The 20,091-nt window shown below is 44.4% G+C and overlaps 1 protein-coding gene across 8 annotated transcripts in view; it reads left to right on the top strand.

Moving 5' to 3' along the window:
* Positions 1-804: 804 nt before the first annotated feature.
* Positions 805-20,091, top strand: part of ADGRG2 (adhesion G protein-coupled receptor G2) — a gene marked incomplete at its 5' end in the record, with an annotated part of 69,359 nt that continues 50,072 nt past the window's right edge. For all 8 annotated transcript variants that reach the window (XM_079727052.1, XM_079727050.1, XM_079727051.1 and 5 more), the window contains one exon: positions 805-922. In XM_079727052.1, the coding sequence (XP_079583178.1) occupies positions 805-922 (118 nt within the window). The remainder of the gene's footprint in view (positions 923-20,091) is intronic.

Here is a 20,091-nt window from a genome sequence, read left to right as displayed (position 1 = left end):
ATCCCCCGCCAGCGCCTGCTGCTGGTGCTGACTGCCTGTCACGGGGTTCCGTTGGCCAACTCCTCCATCAGGAGAGGAACGGACGTGGCCTTAGCATCTGCACTTTTCTCCACGTGCCGAGCTCCTCTCAGCCTCGGCCCCACCTTCCCCATGTGTATTTCATCTAGTTGCCGCCTAGTTAACCCTCACATCTCATCTGGTATATCTTGGCCCTCGATGATTATTCGTTGGAATGAAATGAATAAACGAATGGTAAATGAGACTTTAAAACTCAGTATTGATATAAACTTCACTTTTTAAAAAATGTTGACTCTGCCCTCCCCACTACTAAAAATGTAAGCGATGATAATGAATTAACATATAATAAAGAGGAAATGCAACATACCCATCCTTTTACACTATGACATAAATGGGATAGATCATTTATAAGATTCTGTGACCTCTTCTGATTCTTAACATAGTTTTTAACCAGCCTTTATATAGTGGTAATCATTATATATGCAGCATTTTGTGCTTTTAAATTCTTTTCTTGATATTTTGCATGTGTTGATGTTTTCCATAAATCTACATGGACTACCTTGCTTATCATTTTTATTATAATATCCCACTGGGTGGGCCTCCCGTAATAAACATGGGTTTTGCTTTTTGTAGCCAGTGCCCACCTGGCATTGCCAATTCTCTGGACTAGAGTAATTTAAAGGAAGCAGGTTGCACGTTGTCTTGCTTGAGGAGCTGGCCTTTTGGGCATTGTTGTGTCGTGATTATGGCAAGCTGTGATGATGTGTCCCCATATTTTATTCCAGGATGCTTTTCTCTGGCAGGCAGTGTGGCCGTGTTGGCAGACCTGAAGAGCCTTTACTGGCGTTCAGGATATTCCTTGTCATCATTTGTCTTCATGTCACTATGGTTACATCCCTGGAAGGTAAGGTGCCCATTTTCCTTCATCTTTTTCCTATTTTATCTGTGTGTGTGTGTGTATGTTTATTTGGGATTGTTTTACTGTGGTAAAATAAACATAGCATAAAACTTACCATTGTCACCATTTTTAAGTATATAATTCACTGGCATTAAATGTATTCACAATTTTGTGCAACCATCACCACTATCCAGTTCCAGAACATTTTCATCATCTCAAATAGGAACTCTGTACCCATTAAGCAATAACCTCCCTTCCCCCTCCCCCCAGGCCCTGGTAACCTCTCTTATTTCTGTCTCTATGATTTTGCCTATCCTAGGTACCTCATGTAAGTATAAGGAATCATACAGTATTCATCCTTTTGTGTCAGGCTTATTTCCCTTAGCATGTTACCAAGGTTCATCCATGTTGTAACATGATCCAGAATTTCATTCCTTTTTAAGGCTGAATAATGCTCCATTGTATGTACATATTTTGTTTATCTATTCAATGTTGATGGACATTTGGGTTATTTCCACCTTTTGGCTATTATAAATAATGCTAGTGTGAACATTGGTGTTTAAGTATCCGTTTGAGTCCCTTCTTTCAATTCTTTGGGGTATATATACCTAGGAGTAGAATTGCTGGGTCTTATGGTAATTCTATGTTTACTTTTTTGAGGATCTGCCAAACTGTTTCCCACAGAGGCTGCACCATTTAACATTCTCACCAGCAAGGCACAGGATTCCAGTTTTTCTATATCCTCACCAACACTTGTTATTTTCTGTTGTTTTGATAATGGATGTGAAATGGTATCATTGTGGTTTTTATTTGCATTTCCTTAATGATTAGTGATTTTGAACATATTTTCATGTGCTTATTAACCATTTGTGTATCTTTAGAGAAATGACTATTCGAATCTTTGGTCCATTTTTTTTTTTTTTTTTTTTTTGTGGTACGCGGGCCTCTCACTGTTGTGGCCTCTCCCGTTGCGGAGCACAGGCTCCGGATGCGCAGGCTCAGCAGCCATGGCTCACGGGCCCAGCCGCTCCGCGGCATATGGGATCCTCCCAGACCGGGGCATGAACCCGTATCCCCTGCATCGGCAGGCGGACTCTCAACCACTGCGCCACCAGGGAGGCCCTGGTCCATTTTTGAATTGTGTTGTTTGGGGTTTTCTATTGTCATTGAGTTTTAGGAGTTCATTATATATTCAGGATATTAATTCTTTATTATATATATGATTTGCAAATATTTTCCCCCTTCTGTGAGTTGTCTTTTCACTCTTTTTCTTTTTTGGCTGCGTTGGGTCTTCGTTGCTATGCACGGGCTTTCTTTAGTTGTGGCAAGCGGGGGCTACTTTTCATTGCGGTGTGCGGGCTACTCTTCATTGCGGTGTGCGGGCTTCTCATTGTGGTGGCTCCTCTTGTTGTGGAGCACGGGCCCTAGAGTGCGCGGGCTTCAGTAGTTGTGGCACATGTGCTCTAGAGCACAGGCTCAGTAGTTGTGGCGCACAGGCTTAGTTGCTCTGCAGGATGTGGGATCTTCCTGGACCAGGGATCAAACCTGTGTCCCCTGCATTGGCAGGCAGATTCTTAACCACTGCACCACCAGGGAAGCCCCTATTTGTTTTTAAAAGTACCTATTCGAAGGCACTTCTGCATGGAAATTTAAGGGAGATAGAGAATCACCCTAATGAAGCAGCATCCATTTCAGAAAAGAGGATCCTTAGAAGCTTATGTGAGAAGGGGAAAAGGTACCTGAGGAAGGCAATAAAAAGTCCAGAAACCCCAGGGCTGCAATATCTTTGAGTACAACTGCCAAAAGAATACAGTGCTATGCAAATATAAAGAATCAGTATTTAAGAAGACATTATTAAGGACACACAGAGAAATACCTTACTTATTTAGAAGAGAGTTGCAAGACCAAGGAATCTTTGTTGGATAAAGCAAATATCTACTAGCAGCAAACAACAGCATAAATACAACACACACACACACACAGATGCACACAAACTAAATGGAAAACTTGCAACAGATTAAAACACAGTTGATAGTCCTTAAAAAGTAGGCACTGGGGCATATTGTCAAGAAGCCGTGATACTTTACACAAAGAAATAAGAGCTAAATGTGTATTGACTGCTTAGAATGTGCTGGGTTCCTATGTGCTTTATATACATCCACTCTCTTAAGCTGCTCAACCGAATCTATTAAGGGGAGATCCTAGTCTTAGCACCATTTCCCAGATCAAGGAACTGAGGCTCAGAGAGATAAGTAACTTGCTCAAGGGAGTGGCCGAGCTGGGAATTGTACCCAACTTGGAATTTTGTGCTCCTAACCACAAAACCAGAGTTCTCAAACTTGAGTATGCATCAGAATCACCTGGAAGGCTTGTTAAGACAGATTCCTAGGTCCTTCCCTGAGAGTTTTTGATTTAGTAGCTCTGGGGCGGGCCCTGAGAATTGACATTTCTAACAAGTTCTCAGGTGATGTTGATGTGACTGGTTCAGAGATGATACCACTACCTACACAACTGGCAGAAGACATAAGTAGGGAGAGAAAACTCCTCCAGATATATATCATGGGATACAAATTCTTTTATGGCCATGTGACGTTCATGTAAACTGTGCTCAGACACATCATCTCCTTGGGGCATTAAGACACCACTGTGGGATTGTCAGGGCAAAAATCAAATGTCCCCACTTTACTGATGAGTAAATGTCCCCAGGGATGTCATTGGTTAGGAACCAGCGGAGCCAGACTTTTTGGTCTCGCGTTTCAGTGCTTTTTCCACCACAGGGTAGATGAGGAAGGAAAGTGGAACACAGGAGGAAAAAATCATCAAAAGGAAAGCTGCTTGGTAGAAATAAGTCTTTTTGAAAAAGTATATTTAAAAATTATGAAAATGGGGCAGGTAAACAGGAGAGTTGCATGGCTCTGAAACCAGCCTGAGTAGGGAAAACCTGTGTGGATGCTAAGGTCGCTGAATGCATTTCTTGCTCTGGTGCTCTGATGAATTGATTTCTTAAGGCAGTGGCTCTCAGAGTGTGGCCCCCAGACAAGCAGCATCAGCATCACCTGGGAGCTTTTTAGAAGTGCAGATTCTCAGGCCAAGCCTAGACCTGCTGAATTGGAAACTCTGAGGGTGGGGTCCAGCAGTTTGTGCTTTAACCATCCCTCCAGGTGATGCTGATGCATTCTCAGAGAGCCACAGTCTTAAAGAATTGGCTGAAACATTACTGTTCCCCATGATATAGTAGAAAGGTGGTGAGACCTAGAGTTAGAGCCCTCCCCGTGCCTGCCACCTGCTATTTGTATGATCTCTATTTGCCAGTAGACTGATATGGGACTCTATTTCCTCATCTTCAAAATGGGTGTAATCCTGAGCTCCCTCAGTGGGCTCTTGTTTTTTGGTTTTTTTAAAACGTTATTTATTTTTTATTTTTTTAAATATTTATTTTATTTATTTATATTTTGCTGCATTGGGTCTTCGTTGCTGCGTGCGGGCTTTCTCTAGTTGCGGCGAGGGGGGGCTACTCTTCCTTGTGGTGCGCGGGCTTCTCATTGCGGTGGCTTCTCTTGTTGTGGAGCACGGGCTCTAGGCATGTGGGCTTCAGTAGTTGTGGCTCGCGGGCTCTAGAGCGCAGGCTCAGTAGTTGTGGCGCACGGGCTTAGTTGCTCCGTGGCATGTGGGATCTTCCCGGACCAGGGCTCGAACCTGTGTCCCCTGCATTGGCAGGTAGATTCTTAAGCACTGCACCACCAGGGAAGCCCTGGGCTCTTGTTAAGGCTCAATATATGTTTAAAAAACAAAACAAAACCAAAAAAACCTCCATGATGGAAAAGGTTTTTCTTTTTCTTTTTTCTGTTTCTTTTTCTAGCTTTATTGACATATAACATTGCATATGCAAAAGTTTTTCTGAATGAAGTGTTTTGGGATCTGGAAAGGGCCAAATAGGAGTTCGTTATTGTCTTTCAGAACTCCAACTAAGTATTCATGTTATTTAATAATCACTTTGATAATATTTACCTTGTGCCAGCCGCTGTTCTTTGAAGTAGGCACTAGTATTAGGCTCCGTTTTACAGACTTACAGGAAGCCGAGGCACAGAGAAGGTAAGCAACTTGCCCTGGGTTAAACATTTTGGTTGCAGAGTTGCAATTCAGACTCAGGCCATCTGACCCAAAGTTTGTGTGTTTAGCCACTACGCTATCCTGTCTTCAGCATTCTTAACTTCTCTGCTACACTAGGTTGTGTACTCTGCTTGGTGGTTGTGTAGCTGTAGGTTAAACATAAAGGTGGAATCCACTTTTGGACTGGATATTGGACTGGATCATCCAGATGGCTTATAGGCATCATCTCTCTGAACAGCTTTGGACTGAGGTAGGTTCTTTTCGGTTCAGGATGGCTTAGGTCTGGTCTTTGATGAAGGCCAAGGGGACCTGCTAGTTCTACACTGGATAATCAGTTGCGTGGTAATGAGTGCCTGCAGTGTGCCTAGCATTACTGGCTGCTGAGAGGACATCATCTCTGACTCCAGGAAATGTACACTCCAGTTGGAGGGACATGACTGTGACAGAACAGTACAAACTGTAACTAAATCCTGAAGTGTGAGTCAGTGCTGTAGGGCTTTAACATACGGCCTTTGGCCACATCCGTGGGTGAGTCTAGTTAAATGTTCAGCCACCTGTAGCAGATACTATTGCTGCTCTGCCCATCTCCCCTTGGCCCACCCAGAGGTCACCTACAGACAGATCCTGCACATGCTGGTGGCTCCCATGTCTCCCTGACTGAGAATGATCTGTACCCATGTGCCCATGCTTGGCCTGTACATGGAACAAGCTAGTAGTGCCAGGGAGTTAATATCCCAAAGCAGTGAAGAATGGGAGTTCGTGTTTACCTATGCCAGCTTCCTTGTCCCTTGGTGGGACAATGCTAAGGTGTGTTCTATACACCTAGGAGATTGTGGGATTGGGCCACAGTTGTCCATGGTAGCAGTGTGCTAATTAACGTACCCATTATTGGCTTTACTCTCTTCCCTACCTCACTCTCCTACTCTCTCCCTCTGCTTCCTGGGTTCATCCCCATTTGGAAACACACTCATTTTCCAAGTCCAGCCCAGTATTACTGCCTCTGTGAAACCTCCCCTCACGTCTTCATAAGAATTAAATCTCTTCTGCCAGTGCTCCCTTTTCTGTTTATCCATGTCTTTTTATGCTTGTCACTTCGTATCATGTCATGATGTACTTCCTTTGCATCATGAGTCCTTTCAGCACGTGCTCTGTGCCAGGTGAGAAGGGAGAATGAAGGTTTGGCAAGGTGGGTGGGAAACTAATGGGGTGAAAGCAGGCAGAGGGCCTGCTCTGGGGCAGGCCGTGATATAGATCATCTCATTTAATCCTCCCAAAAACTCTTTATGGTAGATATTTTAAGTCTCAGTTTGCAGATGAAGCAACTGAGTGTTAAAGAGAGTAAGTCATTTGCCCAGAGTCACACAGCTTGGAGGATCCCCCATTGGAATCAGTAGCCCGTACTGTTCATACTATACCGGGTTGCCCAGTAAGTGAAGACTGAATGAACGTGGCACTGAGGCATGGAGAGAAGACGGAGAGGGAGCCTGAAGTAGACTGCCAGGGAGCAGCCGTTGCCCCTGGCTCTGGGGTACCTGGACTGCAAACACAGTAGCTTCACCCTGGAAACCTGAGAGATGACTCAGTGTCTCTTGACAGTGAGGAGGGATTGGACTGACACTCCCTTTTTTGGTTTGTTTTGTTTGTTTGTTTTTTGCGGTACTCGGGCCTCTCACTGCTGTGGCCTCTCCCGTTGCGGAGCCTGTGCTCCAGACGCACAGGCTCAGCGGCCATGGCTCCACGGCATGTGGGATCTTCCCAGACCGGGGCACGAACCCGTGTCCCCTGCATCAGCAGGCGGACTCTCAACCACTGCGCCACCAGGGAAGCCCCTCCCTTTTTTTTTTAACATCTTTATTGGAGTATAATTGCTTTACAATGGTGTGTTAGTTTCTGCTGTATAACAAAGTGAATCAGCTATACATATACATATATCCCCATATATTCTCCCCGGACTGACACTCTCTTGTTAGGCCACTGACCAATAGAGAAAACCCTTAGACCTTGACACTTCAGTTGTGTAATTTGGTGATGTTCAAGGGAGTCATTCTTGGTCTACCAGAAACCCAAATAAGTTTTGGCAGGTAACTTACCTCTAGCCTCTAGCTCTCTTGGGCTGTGCCAATACCTCTTTTCTTTTCTTCCTTCCTCCCTCCCTCCCTCCCTTCCTTCCTTCCTTCCACTGCTTCTTCTCTTTTGTCTTCCAAGAAGGTCTTCTTTTAGGTACAACTGTTTTCCAGAGCGTGAGATGACGTATTAGTGGAAGACGGTTATAATTTCATTCTTGCAGAGTTGTCGTCCCCATTTGGAAACAAGTACACATTTGAGCCAGTTTGGTGACCTCATGAGCTATAATCCCAACTTACTGTCTTTCTGGGCTGGATCTAGATCTTTCTGTGCTGAAGGCATTTCCAGTGATAGATTTCTCTATAATTCCCCTTCTCCAAGGCCTCACTGGCTTGTCTCCTCTTACCGTCTCATGCTTTGTCCATCCAAGTCTGTTCTTCTTTCCAAACCCAGTGCTGGTCTCCTTGTCTCTCACTTTCCTATCTGTTAAATTGAGATTATAAATACCATAGTGCTGATCTGATACTCAGCCAATTTCCCAAGCCCCCAAAATTCCACACAGGCATGAGGTCACTTCTGCTGGGCCCTGACTCTTTCCCTGGCAGGTAGAAGTGGTGACAAGGAATGATAGAGAATCTAGATGGGTTGAGGGGGAAACTGAAAGCAGAGGACATTGTGTCCCACTTTCCACTTAGAACTCCGGATGAGAACCCCTTACAGTGGCCTGTAAATCAACATGGGGCAGTGGCAGAGATGAGAAATGGTGGCACAGTGTGTTTAGGCAGAGTGAAGGCTGGAGGTGGTGTCCTCTCCAGGTCTTTGTCATCTCTTGTGTGACAGGGAAGGGATTCGAAATTGCCCTCATGTTCCTAGTGGGTAGCTCTGTTGAGAGCCAGGGGCAGGGACAGGGCTGCAGAGATGACGGTGTGGACAGCTGAGACCAGGGGCCAGATGGAGGATGTGACAGACACCCAGTGGTGAGAGCTGAGAGGACCTAGGTCAGCAAGAGAGGGACCCCCAGGCCAGGGTGGGATTCTGAGAGACTAGAACATGGGGCACACTGGACACAGCCTTCAGCAGTGGATGCCAGCTGGACCCCCAGGAACGCTGCAGGGTGAGGGAGATCCCTGGAGAGGCCCTTGAAAACCCAGGGCTCAGCACGAGGTGATATAGGTCCTTTCTCCCTGCTGTGTAGAACACTGGCACCCCATTCCTAACCTGGAAGCCATCTTGACTACCAGAAGGAAGAGGAGGGAAAACGAAGATTGCGCATTTATCTGGAAGACGTTGAGTTACCTAGAGACCATTTTAGAGCAGAAGAGAGAGCTAACTTAAATCATCAGGTTTAAGGATCCCTTTCCTGTACCTCTGGAATGGAGGCTCCAAAACAAGATGGAGTCATCCTAGACATCAAAGGAAAGCTCAAGGATTTCTTTTTAAGTTGTTTATTGTCACTATTGTTTGTACATCTAAATTATGTCTATATATTTTATAAGATTTTTTATTTTTACATTTATTTATTTATTTATTTATTTATTTATTTATTTATTTATTTATTTATTTATGGCTGTGTTGGGTCTTTGTTTCTGTGCGAGGGCTTTCTCCAGTTGCGGCAAGCGGGGGCCCCTCTTCATCGCGGTACACGGGCCTCTCACTGTCGCGGCCTCTCTTGCTGCGGAGCATAGGCTCCAGATGCGCAGGCTCAGTAGCTGTGGCTCACGGGCCTAGTTGCTCTGCGGCATGTGGGATCCTCGCAGACCAGGGCACGAACCCATGTCCCCTGCATTGGCAGGCGGACTCTCAACCACTGTGCCACCAGGGAAGCCCTGTGACTGACTTTTGACCAAAAAGACACCTGAGAAAATCTGCTGGGGGACTTCTAGGAAAACATCCCCACTCCTGAGACTCAATGAAAAAGAGTTTCTCTTCTTACTCTGGACACGCACTGTCCAATATGATAGCCACTAGGCACATGTGGCTATTTAAATTTAAATTAATTAAAATTAAGTGAAATTAAAAATGCAGTTCCTCAGTCACACTAAGTCGCATCTCAGGCATTCAGTGTTCACAATGGGGCTAGTGGTTGCCGTACTGGACAGTGCAGATATAGAATATTTCCATCGTTGTAGAAAGTTCTATTGGATAGTGCTGTGCCTAGACATTTTCGTGTTTGGATTTGATGCCTGAAACAGTGGTAGCCATCTTAAAGACACTGAGAGGAGCTAGGGAGTGCAAGTAGAAAGTGGAGATAACCAGAGTTTTTGAAAGGTTGAGTCACTGAACTAACTGTATCCTGAGGTTGAATGACCAGAAGGCTGGAAAAGGCCTGGATCTTTGTTGCCATCACTGAGTTGTAGGACCAGCCTTAGAACTAACTGTCTGCTTTTGGAGTTCTTGTTAGGTGGGCTAATTTAATGTCCTTAATGTTTGTGATACTTTTAACTGAATGTTCTGCGACTTGCCTCTGAAAGCATTCTAACACATCTAAGAGTTAACTTTACAAAGGTTTACTGTGTGTCACATCGTTTTCAGTGCTTCGTGCATTACCTTCATGAATCCTGATAATAGTTACGGTCAGGTGTTAATCCTTCATTTTCTAGATGAGGGAGCTGAGGCTTGGACGGTTTGAGTCACTTCCAAGTTCACACAGCTGGAAAGTAGAAGTGGTGGCATTTTAGGACTTGTGTCCTTAACCACTTCCTCAGTGTTTAGTCCCTGAAGCAGTTGAAAATATTTTTTTACACGACTTTGACTGAAACTTTGCCATATTCATTTATCCTGGAATGGGTTTGTACCTCCAAAGGACTAGATAAAGATTAAGAGAGATCTGAGGAATAAAAGCAGTAGTTCCAAAGATTAAGAGAGATCTGAGGAATAAAAGCAATAGTTCTGCTGATTTAATCTATTAAGAAGTAAGTTGATGTTCCAAGAGAACATGGTGTTGAAATGAACCTTGATGTGGGTACATTTTTCCTTCAAGGAAATAACAAGAAACAGATTGATCTTGGCAAGAAGCCTCATGTTCACAAGATCACAGTGCTGTAAAAAAAAACTCCATCAAGATAGATTGAGGGTGCTTTTGCAACAATGTCTGTGGCAATTGTGTTTGGTTTTAACATCAGTGTCCGATTTGACCTGTACCCTTCTCTCTTCTTTCCCTTTAGGAATGCACACAGCATAAAGTAAAAGTTACTCTCTTGTTGCTCTAGTATTTAGTATAGTATAGAATTTTGTTAATTTAAGGACGAGAGAAATGAAAACTATCAAATGGGTGGTGGTCTTGCTTTGGTGAATAAATAAGAATTGCTTATAATTATCTGATTAATTGAATAAACAAGGACTGAACACATAGCTGTCTTGTGTTTCAACTCTGTAGCCTCTTTTGCCTTGCTCCTAATGTAAAATATGATTTGTCACTACACTGGTTACTGATTTGGATTCACAGTAAAGGCTAACCAATTCTGGGTTTTGGTGTACAAGCAGGAGGGATGAGTTTGAATTAGTGAAGAACTTTCAGTCATAGGATTTTTTTCAAAGTAGAATTTTAAAACTTTCAAGTGAGTTGCATAATATCACTAAAATGTAAACTCTGTTTGAGGCCAGGGGTTTGGTTTTATTCCTGCTATAACCCCAGTGCCTGGCATACAATTGGCCTTCAAAAATTGGAATAAGTGAATAAGCTTTGGGCAAATCCCTTCATGTTCTGAGCTTCTTTCCTCCCTTGTAGACTGAGGGGCTTGGACTAGTTTGGTATTTAGTCTTTTCCAGACCTATGGCTTATGTTGTAATTCTTTTCTTCCAGTGAACTGCAAGTCCTAAAAGAAACTATCTTTCAAATGGTTTATTTAAGTAAAATTTTCCTCCCATTTTTGTGCTGAGTAAAGACAACAAAGATAACTGCATCCAGTGTTTGTGATCAGTAGTAGAAAACCAGGAGAGATATAATTTCAAACAAAGCAAACATCACGCTCTATTTTCTCATGCAGTCTATTGTGAGTAAATAAACAATTTTTGAAGTAAAGAAATACAGTATAAGTCACTACCTTTGCCACTTTTCTGGATTTACAATATTATACTAGGTCATCTTCAAGTCTCCTTCACCTCTGAAATGGATTTCTATGAACTTCCATTTCCTGATGTGTAATACAAAGTGATGGAACCCCACGGTCTTTCTAGGAGATGTCTTCCTATGATGCTAACCCATGGAAACTTGAGTTAGACGAACACAGTGTTGTAATAGATACTCTCACTAATCAAGCATTAGTGAATAGATACGAATGTTTTAAAGTTAGAATTGAAATCACATACATGCAAATCTTGGAAAGAAACTATCTTTATGATTTTTTAAAAACGCCCCTCTGCAAATTACTGATATCACGTTGTTTGTTTTAAGAAAAAAAAAAAAGTTTATTACATAAAGGTAAACTTTATCCAAAGACACAGAATCATGCAGACTGAATTAATAATAATTACAGGGACTTCCCTGGTGGCTCAGTGATTAAGAATCCGCCTGCCAATGCAGGGGACACAGGTTGGAACCCTGGTCTGGGAAGACCCCACATGCCGCGGAGCAGCTAAGCCCGTGCACCACAACTACTGAGCCTGAGCTCTAGAGTCCACGAGCCACAACTATTGAGGCCGCGTGCCACAACTCCTGAAGCCCACGTACCTAGAGCCCATGCTCCGTAACAAGAGCAGCCACCTTGATGAGAAGCCTGTGCATCGCAATAAAGAGTAGCCCCCGCTCGATGCAACTAGAGAAAACCCACGTGCAGCAAGAAAGACCCAGTGCAGCCAAAAAATAAAAAAATAAATGAATAAGAATTTTAAAAATAATAATAATAATTACAACTTACTGTTGGAACTGTGATAAATAAAAATACTTTGTAAATGTAATATAATTTCATTCAAAGTAATCACCCCCATTTTTACAGATGAAGAAATATAAGCAGAGAAATGTCAGAAACTTAACTCAAGGCAGAGCAAAGATTTGGACCTCTCTCTCAAGAGCCTAGTCTCTTAATCACATTTAAAGTTGGTTAAGGAGGCATGCTCATTCGTCCATTGGGATTTTTTGGACATGGGCCTTTTATTCACATGGAGATGACTAACTCAAGAGTTATACATTATTAAAAGTGAGGAGTCCCAGATCAGACTTCAAAGCTCATGACAAACCAAAGACAATAGAAGGGGAAAACAGTAGAACAGGAGCCACCAACATACAAAGGCCTAAGGGCCTCCTGAGAATCTTCTACACAGAAGTGCTACAGCAAAGGTTAAGGTTTACATGGCTTCAAAACAGAGGGAAAATCAAAAATACAACTTTTTCAACTAAGTAGGATGCAGCAAGAATATCCATAATTCAGCCGTTCTCTGTGGCTTTTACTAGTATGTCACTGTTTACAGAACTGGTTTGTCACATAGGAGTTCTACAGTTGGGGGTCATGAAAAAAACATGATATGGATGTTAGCTAGGAGCAAAGCTGGGGAAGTGAGTCACAGAGAAGGGGGGATTCATATTCAGCCTCAGAGTGGCAAGGACTCCCCCTCCTCTGATTCATATTGATTCCCTGACTTTTGACCTAGTCAATATAAGGTCAAAGAACTGGAGAGAAAATGACTGTGGAGAGTGATTTTAGCATTAATTTTGTCCTATCATTAGTTTAATGGGTATCATTACTCTACAGCACTCAAATTAAATCTAATGTGGCAGAGACTGGCTGGCAGCTCACCAAAGCTTTATTTTTTCTTCCTTAGCACACAGCTAGACTACATTTCCCAGCCTCCCTTGCAGTTAGAAGTGGCCATGTGGCTGAGTTCTGGCCAGTGGGTGCGGGGAGAAATGATGTTTGCCACTTCCGGGCTTAGCCATTAAAAATCTCCCACCTGGGGCTTCCCTGGTGGCGCAGTGGTTGAGAGTCCGCCTGCCAATGCAGGGGACACGGGTTCGTGCCCCGGTCTGGAAGGATCCCACATGCTGCGGAGCGGCTGGGCCCGTGAGCCATGGCCGCTGAGCCTGCGTGTCCGGAGCCTGTGCTCTGCAACGGGAGAGGCCACAACAGGGAGAGGCCACAACAGTGAGAGGCCTGCGTACCGCAAAAAAAAAAAAAAAAAAAAAAAAAATCTCCCACCTGTTTGCCTGGCTGGATGTTGCTCTCCAGAGCAAACTTGGAATCTTCATGTTGAAAATGGCAGTGCCTCTGTCAGCCTGGGTCCCTGAATGACTGCATGGAGCAGATGCTGCTCTCTCTGTCCCACTCTACCCTCCACTCTAGGCTGCTGATTGGACTTCACAGCTGGAAAATTACCTTTTTTTTTTAAGTGTCTGAGATTTCAGCGTTTATTTATTGTAGCAACTTGCCTTACCTTAACTAATGAGGCAAGGTAGTTGGTACATCTCATTCATTCTGTCATTGGAAGGTGGGGTGGGATGGGCTCGGCATCCCTTCTTTCTTGAGATCATGTATGAACCCAGGTTCATACAATCTAAGAAAGCTGGAGGAGGCTATTCTGGGCACTACCAGATTATCACTGTCCAATCAGGAGAGAGACATTTGTAGTCAGGAGACTCCACCAGAGCTGCCTACTCCCTTTGTACCAACCCAGGCCACTGGGACCTCCACAATATGGTATAAGGTTAAGACTACAGGCTCTGGACTTCCTGGGGTCAAGTCTTACCTCTGCCATTTATTAACTCTGACTGTACCAAGGTATTTAATCATTGTGCTTCAGTTTCCTTATCTGTAAAGTAGCAGTATCTCTCTCATAGAGTTATATGCAGATTAAATGAGTTAAGGCATGTAAAACAGATGGCTGAAATGCATTTGACACGTTGTAAGAACTCCATAAAAACTAGCCGTCATCACTAGAGACCAGCATGATCTAATAGAAATTTTTGTGATAATGGAAGTGTTCTATATCTGTCCAGTACAGTAGCCACCAACCACATGTGGCCATTGAGCACTTGAAATGTGACTGAGAAACTGAATTTTAAATTTTATTTAACTTTAAATTTAAATAGCCACACGTGGCTACTGGCTACCATATTGAACAGTACAGCTATAGCCATTTGTTCTAATTGCTTCAGAATTTTTTGAATTAGTGGTTTTGGGGTTTTTTTGGATATATACCCAGGAGTGGAATTGCTGGGTCATATGGTAGTTCTATTTTTAGCTTTTTGAGAAACCTCCCTACTGTTTTCCACAGTGGCTGCACCAATATACATTCCCACCAGGTGTACGAGGGTTCCCTTTTCTCTACATCCTCGCCAACATTTGTTATTTGTTAACCTACCTGCCGCACTTGAGGGATTCAGAGCAATGTCATCTGCACTGTTGGGGTTTGATAGGTTAACTATTCTGCTTCTCCCTCACCGCAACATCCCCTACATCCTCTCATCTAACCTTAAAAGTGTCTGTTGAACCTCTCTTTTCATGCCAGCTTCCCAAGCACTGGTTCAAGTCGTCATCATGTCTTGGCTAATTTACTGCAATAGCCTGCTGTCTGGCCGTCCCACTTCAGATCACCCTCCTTGTTTATTTCATAGCTATATAAAAAAAATATTGTTCTGTGCCAGGGGCTGGGGAGAATGGGGAGTTCATTGTGCAGCCAAGTCCTTACCTTAGGCTCCGCACCCCCGGAGAACCTAAGCTAAGATGCCGAGGGGGTCACTGCTCACCTGTGAGCTGGCAAAGAGTGGCGTGATCTGAGGGAGACTGGAAGAGTTTCTGTACCCTACCCACTGGTGCCCTCCGCCCACTTCCAGGTGCTTCTGCACTTAAACATCTACCACAGGGAACTCTCACTACCCATAAATGACAGGTGCTTTGGGGTGAAAGAACATGTCAGCCGACTAACAGCAGAATCACCCGAGACACTAGTGGGGATCCGGGAGGAGAGGGGCACCCGGGCAAATGTTGCTTTCCTTAAGCTGGATCTCTTCGGGAGGAAACGGAGATAGCCCTGGAGTGTGCATTCTCTATGGGGGCCACTTCGCTCCCATGGGAATGAAAATTGGTTCTTGGGGGCCAAAAAATTTCTTTTTTTTTTTGGCTGCGTTGGGTCTTCATTGCTGCGCGCGGGCTTTCTCTAGTTGCGGCGAACTGGGGCTACTCTTCGTTGCGGTGTGCGGACTTCTCATTGCGGTGGCTTCTCTTGTTGCGGAGCACGGACTCTAGGTGCGTGGGCTTCAGTAGTTGTGGCGCACGGGCTCAGTAGTTATGGCGCACGGGCTCTAGAGTGCAGGCTCAGTAGTTGTGGCGCATGGGCTTAGTTGCTCCGCAGCACGTGGGATCTTCCTGGACCAGGGCTCAAACCCATGTCCCCTGCATTGGCAGGTGGATTCTTAACCATTGCATCACCGGGGATGTCCCAAAATCTTACATATTACACAGGGCTGGGACTTGGATGAGGCAAGTGAGGGGCCTAGGGCACAGAATGTTAGGAGAGACCCCCTCTTAGGGCTGTGTGTGTGTGTGTGTGTGTGTGTGTACACACATACATAATACACGCATACATAAATATATACATACTGTTTGGATGGCAAGGAGTGTTGTGGGTAAGGGGATGGAAAGGGTCGGGCAGAGGGGGAAAGTGTTGTGATTTTAAATAGAGTGGTCTGGATCAGTCTCTCAGAGAAGGTGATATTTGAGCAACATTTGAAAGAGGCAGCAGGGCAAACCAAGGGGGTCTCTGTGGGAAAAGTATTTCAGGCAGAGGGAGCAGCAAGTGCAAAGGCCCTGAGGTGGGACTGTGCCCAGTGTGTTGGAGGAACAGCAGGGACACCAGAGTGGTTGGGTGAGGGGAGTGGAGGGGGAGATGAGGTCTGGGTAGAGGGCCACGTTTCATGGGCATGTGGGGAGATTCCATGAAGAAGCATGGGTATAATGCCACTGTAGTAAGTGTTCAAGAGAGGCCAGTTTGCCTCTCTCCCTCTCTTCCCCCTGAAACACTAAGCAGTATTTACCTTTCAGACTGAAAAAGCTCCAGAAGCTACCAGCCTTCAGAAGTAGAGTGAACCCAAGTTATGGCTAGCATTTTATAATGGAAAACACAACCCAGATACTCCATTATCTGCACTGGCCTTGACGGGCAGCCTAGATTATTGTCTATGTGTCTAACTTCAGGGCGGCTGGGAAGGGGGTATGATGCCCTAATATCCCCCACCTGTCAGAAACAGTTTATTTCAAGGCTCTCCTCCTTCCTAAAGTGTACATCCCTCCCAGTGGAATGGGGTGGATGGCCAGCAGGTCAGCGGCTCTTCACTGTTTTAGACCACAGCCCAAGAAGAGAAGCAGCCCAGTATAGTGGGCCTCGAAAGCCTAGGCTCAGATCCTAGCTCTGTCCCTTTACTACACACGTTATTTGACCTCCCTGTGCCTCAGTTCCCCCATCTGTAAAATGGGGTAACTTGCCTCGTATTGTTGTTATGAGGACTAAATGAGTTAATATTTATGAAGTGCCTGGTCACAGTAATGCTATATACATGCTTGTTAATTTAAAATAGAGTCCCTTTTGGGACTCTACCCTTTCCGGAAAAAAAATGCATATGAATACACACAAATTTGCATTCTATTTTAGGGCATTTATGGACACTCCAAAATGCATCTCCTAGATCCTCAAGGGAGGGGACTGTCTGTTAACCCCTGAGAGAGGCCAGATCAGTTCTGGAGGGGTTAAGGAGCAAGAGGGCGGGTGAGTGGTACCGTGTGAGGACGGGAGAGGAGCAAGACCCAGGGGCTGGGGGATCAAGACCATGTTTCACCCACTTCCCATTTTGGCCAAGGCCCACCTAGAATTGCCAGTCGTTTGCACTTTGGGAAATTCCACCAGCTAGGAGCTGAAGTTTTCTTTAGGGATGTCATTATCAATTGTTTAATAAAAACGTTGTGTCAGAGTATTTATTGAGCACTGTGACGTGAGATGGTCACAGCTCAAGTAAACACATTTTGGCTGTGCCGAAGTAGAAATGTTTTCAGTCATTTTGTTGGTTATGTAGTAAAATCTGAAAATTACAGTTCTTGTAAGAGTGTCTGTTGTCCCAAGCCCCGGAGAGCCACTGTCATAATCATAATGTTTTGTTTGGGGTCCCTGTATAAGAGTGCCTAGGCATGGCACCTTGTTTTGAGTCATCTCTCTATGGAACAGTAATTCAATCCAGAGAAGGACTGTCACCAGATTACAAATTTTAGTTGGCTCCAAAACATTCATGCAAGCGGGGCTAGTTGTATTCTTTTTAGATCCACTCCTAGAAGATCAAGCCTTTATCTTTCCCATCCAACTTCGGGGAGAATGTGCTGGGTGTAAAGAGAACCAACTGTCTGACATTTTAAGTCTTACATCTCCCACATATCAAATAGCAGAAGAAAAATGAAAACCTCAGAACCCTCAGACATGACCTTGTATGACTTGGGTGCCGGTTATTTGGGAGGTGATCCCAGGAATGAGGAGTGAGCGAGCAGGAAGAGGAAAGGTTGATAAAGGGTACAGTATTGAGATCATTGCTGTGGGCAACGTTTGTGATACGGCAGTTGAATGGCCATTTTAGTATACGTTTGGAAGATCTGTTAAGCAAGCTACCTGCTGTGATTGGCAGTTATAGCTATGCTTCCAAAGTACAGATTCTGAACCATAGCCATCTAAGAAGTATTCTCAAGTCTCTCCTTCATGGACTCTGCCTCATTGCTCTCAGATCTTTTGCCCATCTTTCCCCTGCTGTGCTTTGTATCACAGGGACCTGACCCCTTGCAATATTTGCATTAAATTCCTGCTCTTGAACTACCTGTCGTATGTTCATCACTGCTGGAGACTCCTTAATGATGTCATCAGTCAATCCAAAAATGTTTTGAATATCTACCACATGCAAAGCCCCTGCACTGGATTCCTGGAGGATAATAAAGAATCAAGCAGCTTAGCATTTAGTTGGGAAAACAAGACATACAGTGGAAAAGTTAAATAACAGTGCCTAACAGTATATGTCCAAATGCCAAGTGAATGGTGTAGCCAGTGAATAAACTTTAAGATACAAAGAGGAAAGAGCCATCTCCATCAGTTTCATGCCAGGGCATGCTTTAGAGGGCTGGAGAGCTGACAGAAAGGGGTCATCTAAAACTTCCAATTTTGGAAGGGTAAGAATTTGGAATTTTATTTGAAATCTCCTAATTTTTAAATTTGGTAAGTAATTCGAACTTTCAGAAACTTCAGTGTGAGTTCCACTGTGTGGGCAAGATAAAACTTGTCGGGGAGCTGAGTTGGGATTGGGAGCCAATGGTGTGCATTCGGTGGATGGCTTACTGAGTTGGGTGAGAAGTCAGACGCAAAGAACGTTAAGATCCTTGCCAATGAGAAGATTCCGGGTTCTAATATTTCACTTATGTGTGAGGCGATCAAGATCTGGGCTTAGAAGGGGACAGTGGGCATGGGAAGAAAGGAGAGGTAAGAGAGAGATTAGGGAATATTAATACCATCCATTTATCTACTAGTTTATGGTCTACACAGTTTGTCATTGGAGGTAGGATAGAATAGAGGCCCAGAGGGTAGGCTCTGAAGTTAGACTGCCTGGGTTCAAATCCCAGCTCTACAGTGAATTCCCATGGAGGCCTGGAACAATTCACAGAACCTTGCGCAGCCTCAGTTTCTCAAGCACTAAAAAGGGCTGATGCTAAGGAATCCACATATTTCATAGAGTCGTTGGCTGATTAAATAATAAAATGTGTATGAAGCTCTTTGTGTGTTAAGCCTGGCTCACAGGAAGCATCAATCAGTGTTCACTCTTACTATCATCACACACATCACTTCTCTTTAATCCTTGCAACAGCTCCCTGTTAGGGTGAGAAGAATGCACAGGATGGATGACGGAATCTGGGGGTGGGAGTGGGAGGTAGAGAACAGGAGGAGTCCGGAGCGATGGCCAGAGAGTGAGCCTTTGGTTTGTAGACTCAGCTGCGTTGCTGAAACTGACTCTAGTTTTCTGGGCCCTTCGCTTAACCCCTGTGGGATTTTTCTTCCTAAAGTGTTGTTCCTTGCAACTCATATTCTCCATAATTTAAAAAACTGGATTTTTGAGTATGTAGGAAGAATAATGGCTCCCCAAAGATGTCCCCTTCTAATGCCTCAAACCTGTAACTATGTTGCCTTACATGACAAAAGGGATTTTGCAAATGTGATTAAAGCTCAGGACTGGGAGATGGGGAGGTGATCATGGATTGCCTGGGTGGGCCCAGTCTGATCACTCGAGTTCTTAAAAGTGGAAGAGGAAGGCAGAAGAGTGAGTCAGACGGATGCTGCATGAGAAGGACTCCCCCTACCCCATCCCACTGTTGCTAGCTTTGAAGATGGAGGAATGTGGGTGGCTTCTAGAATCGAGGAATGGCCCTCAATTTATAGCCAGCAAGAAAATGAGGACTACGTCCTCCAACTGCAAGGAACTGAATTCTGCCAGTTGTCCAAATAAGGAGGACACAGCTTCTCCCCCAGAGCCTCCAGAAAGGTGTGCAGCCTGTTGACACCACCCTGATTTTAGTCCGGTGAGACCCATGTTGGACTAATGACCTACAGAACTCTAACGTAACAAGTTTGCATTGTCTTAAACCACTAAGTTCATGGTAATTTGTTACAGCAGCAACAGGAAACTAATATACTGAATTCTCCAGTTTCAGTTGTTTGGCTGGTATTACCAGAGGTCCATCAAATTCAAGAATGATATGGAAATGCTATGGGGCGATGGAGGACAGGGTCTTGGATATATGGGGTTGGAGAGGCAATGACAGTAAGGCATTCATATGGCAGTGCTCAGCCCACACTTGATCATGGGGGATTGGATTTGGGGAGGTGGTAGCAATGAATTTGAAAGAACGTGCCAGGGAGGTGATGTAGGGAAAGAGACCCTGTCGAGGGGGGCCACTTTCTTGAGTTGCCAGTTCCTCTGTTTGGTGTCCATTCGAAGCTTAGGCATGCCAAACTCCTGGTCATCATAATTGCAGTATATGGACTTTGTTTTAAAA

Source organism: Hyperoodon ampullatus, assembly GCF_949752795.1.
Source record: "Hyperoodon ampullatus genome assembly, chromosome: X".
Classification (NCBI taxonomy): domain Eukaryota; kingdom Metazoa; phylum Chordata; class Mammalia; order Artiodactyla; family Ziphiidae; genus Hyperoodon; species Hyperoodon ampullatus.
This window is presented reverse-complemented; position numbering and strand designations above follow the sequence as displayed.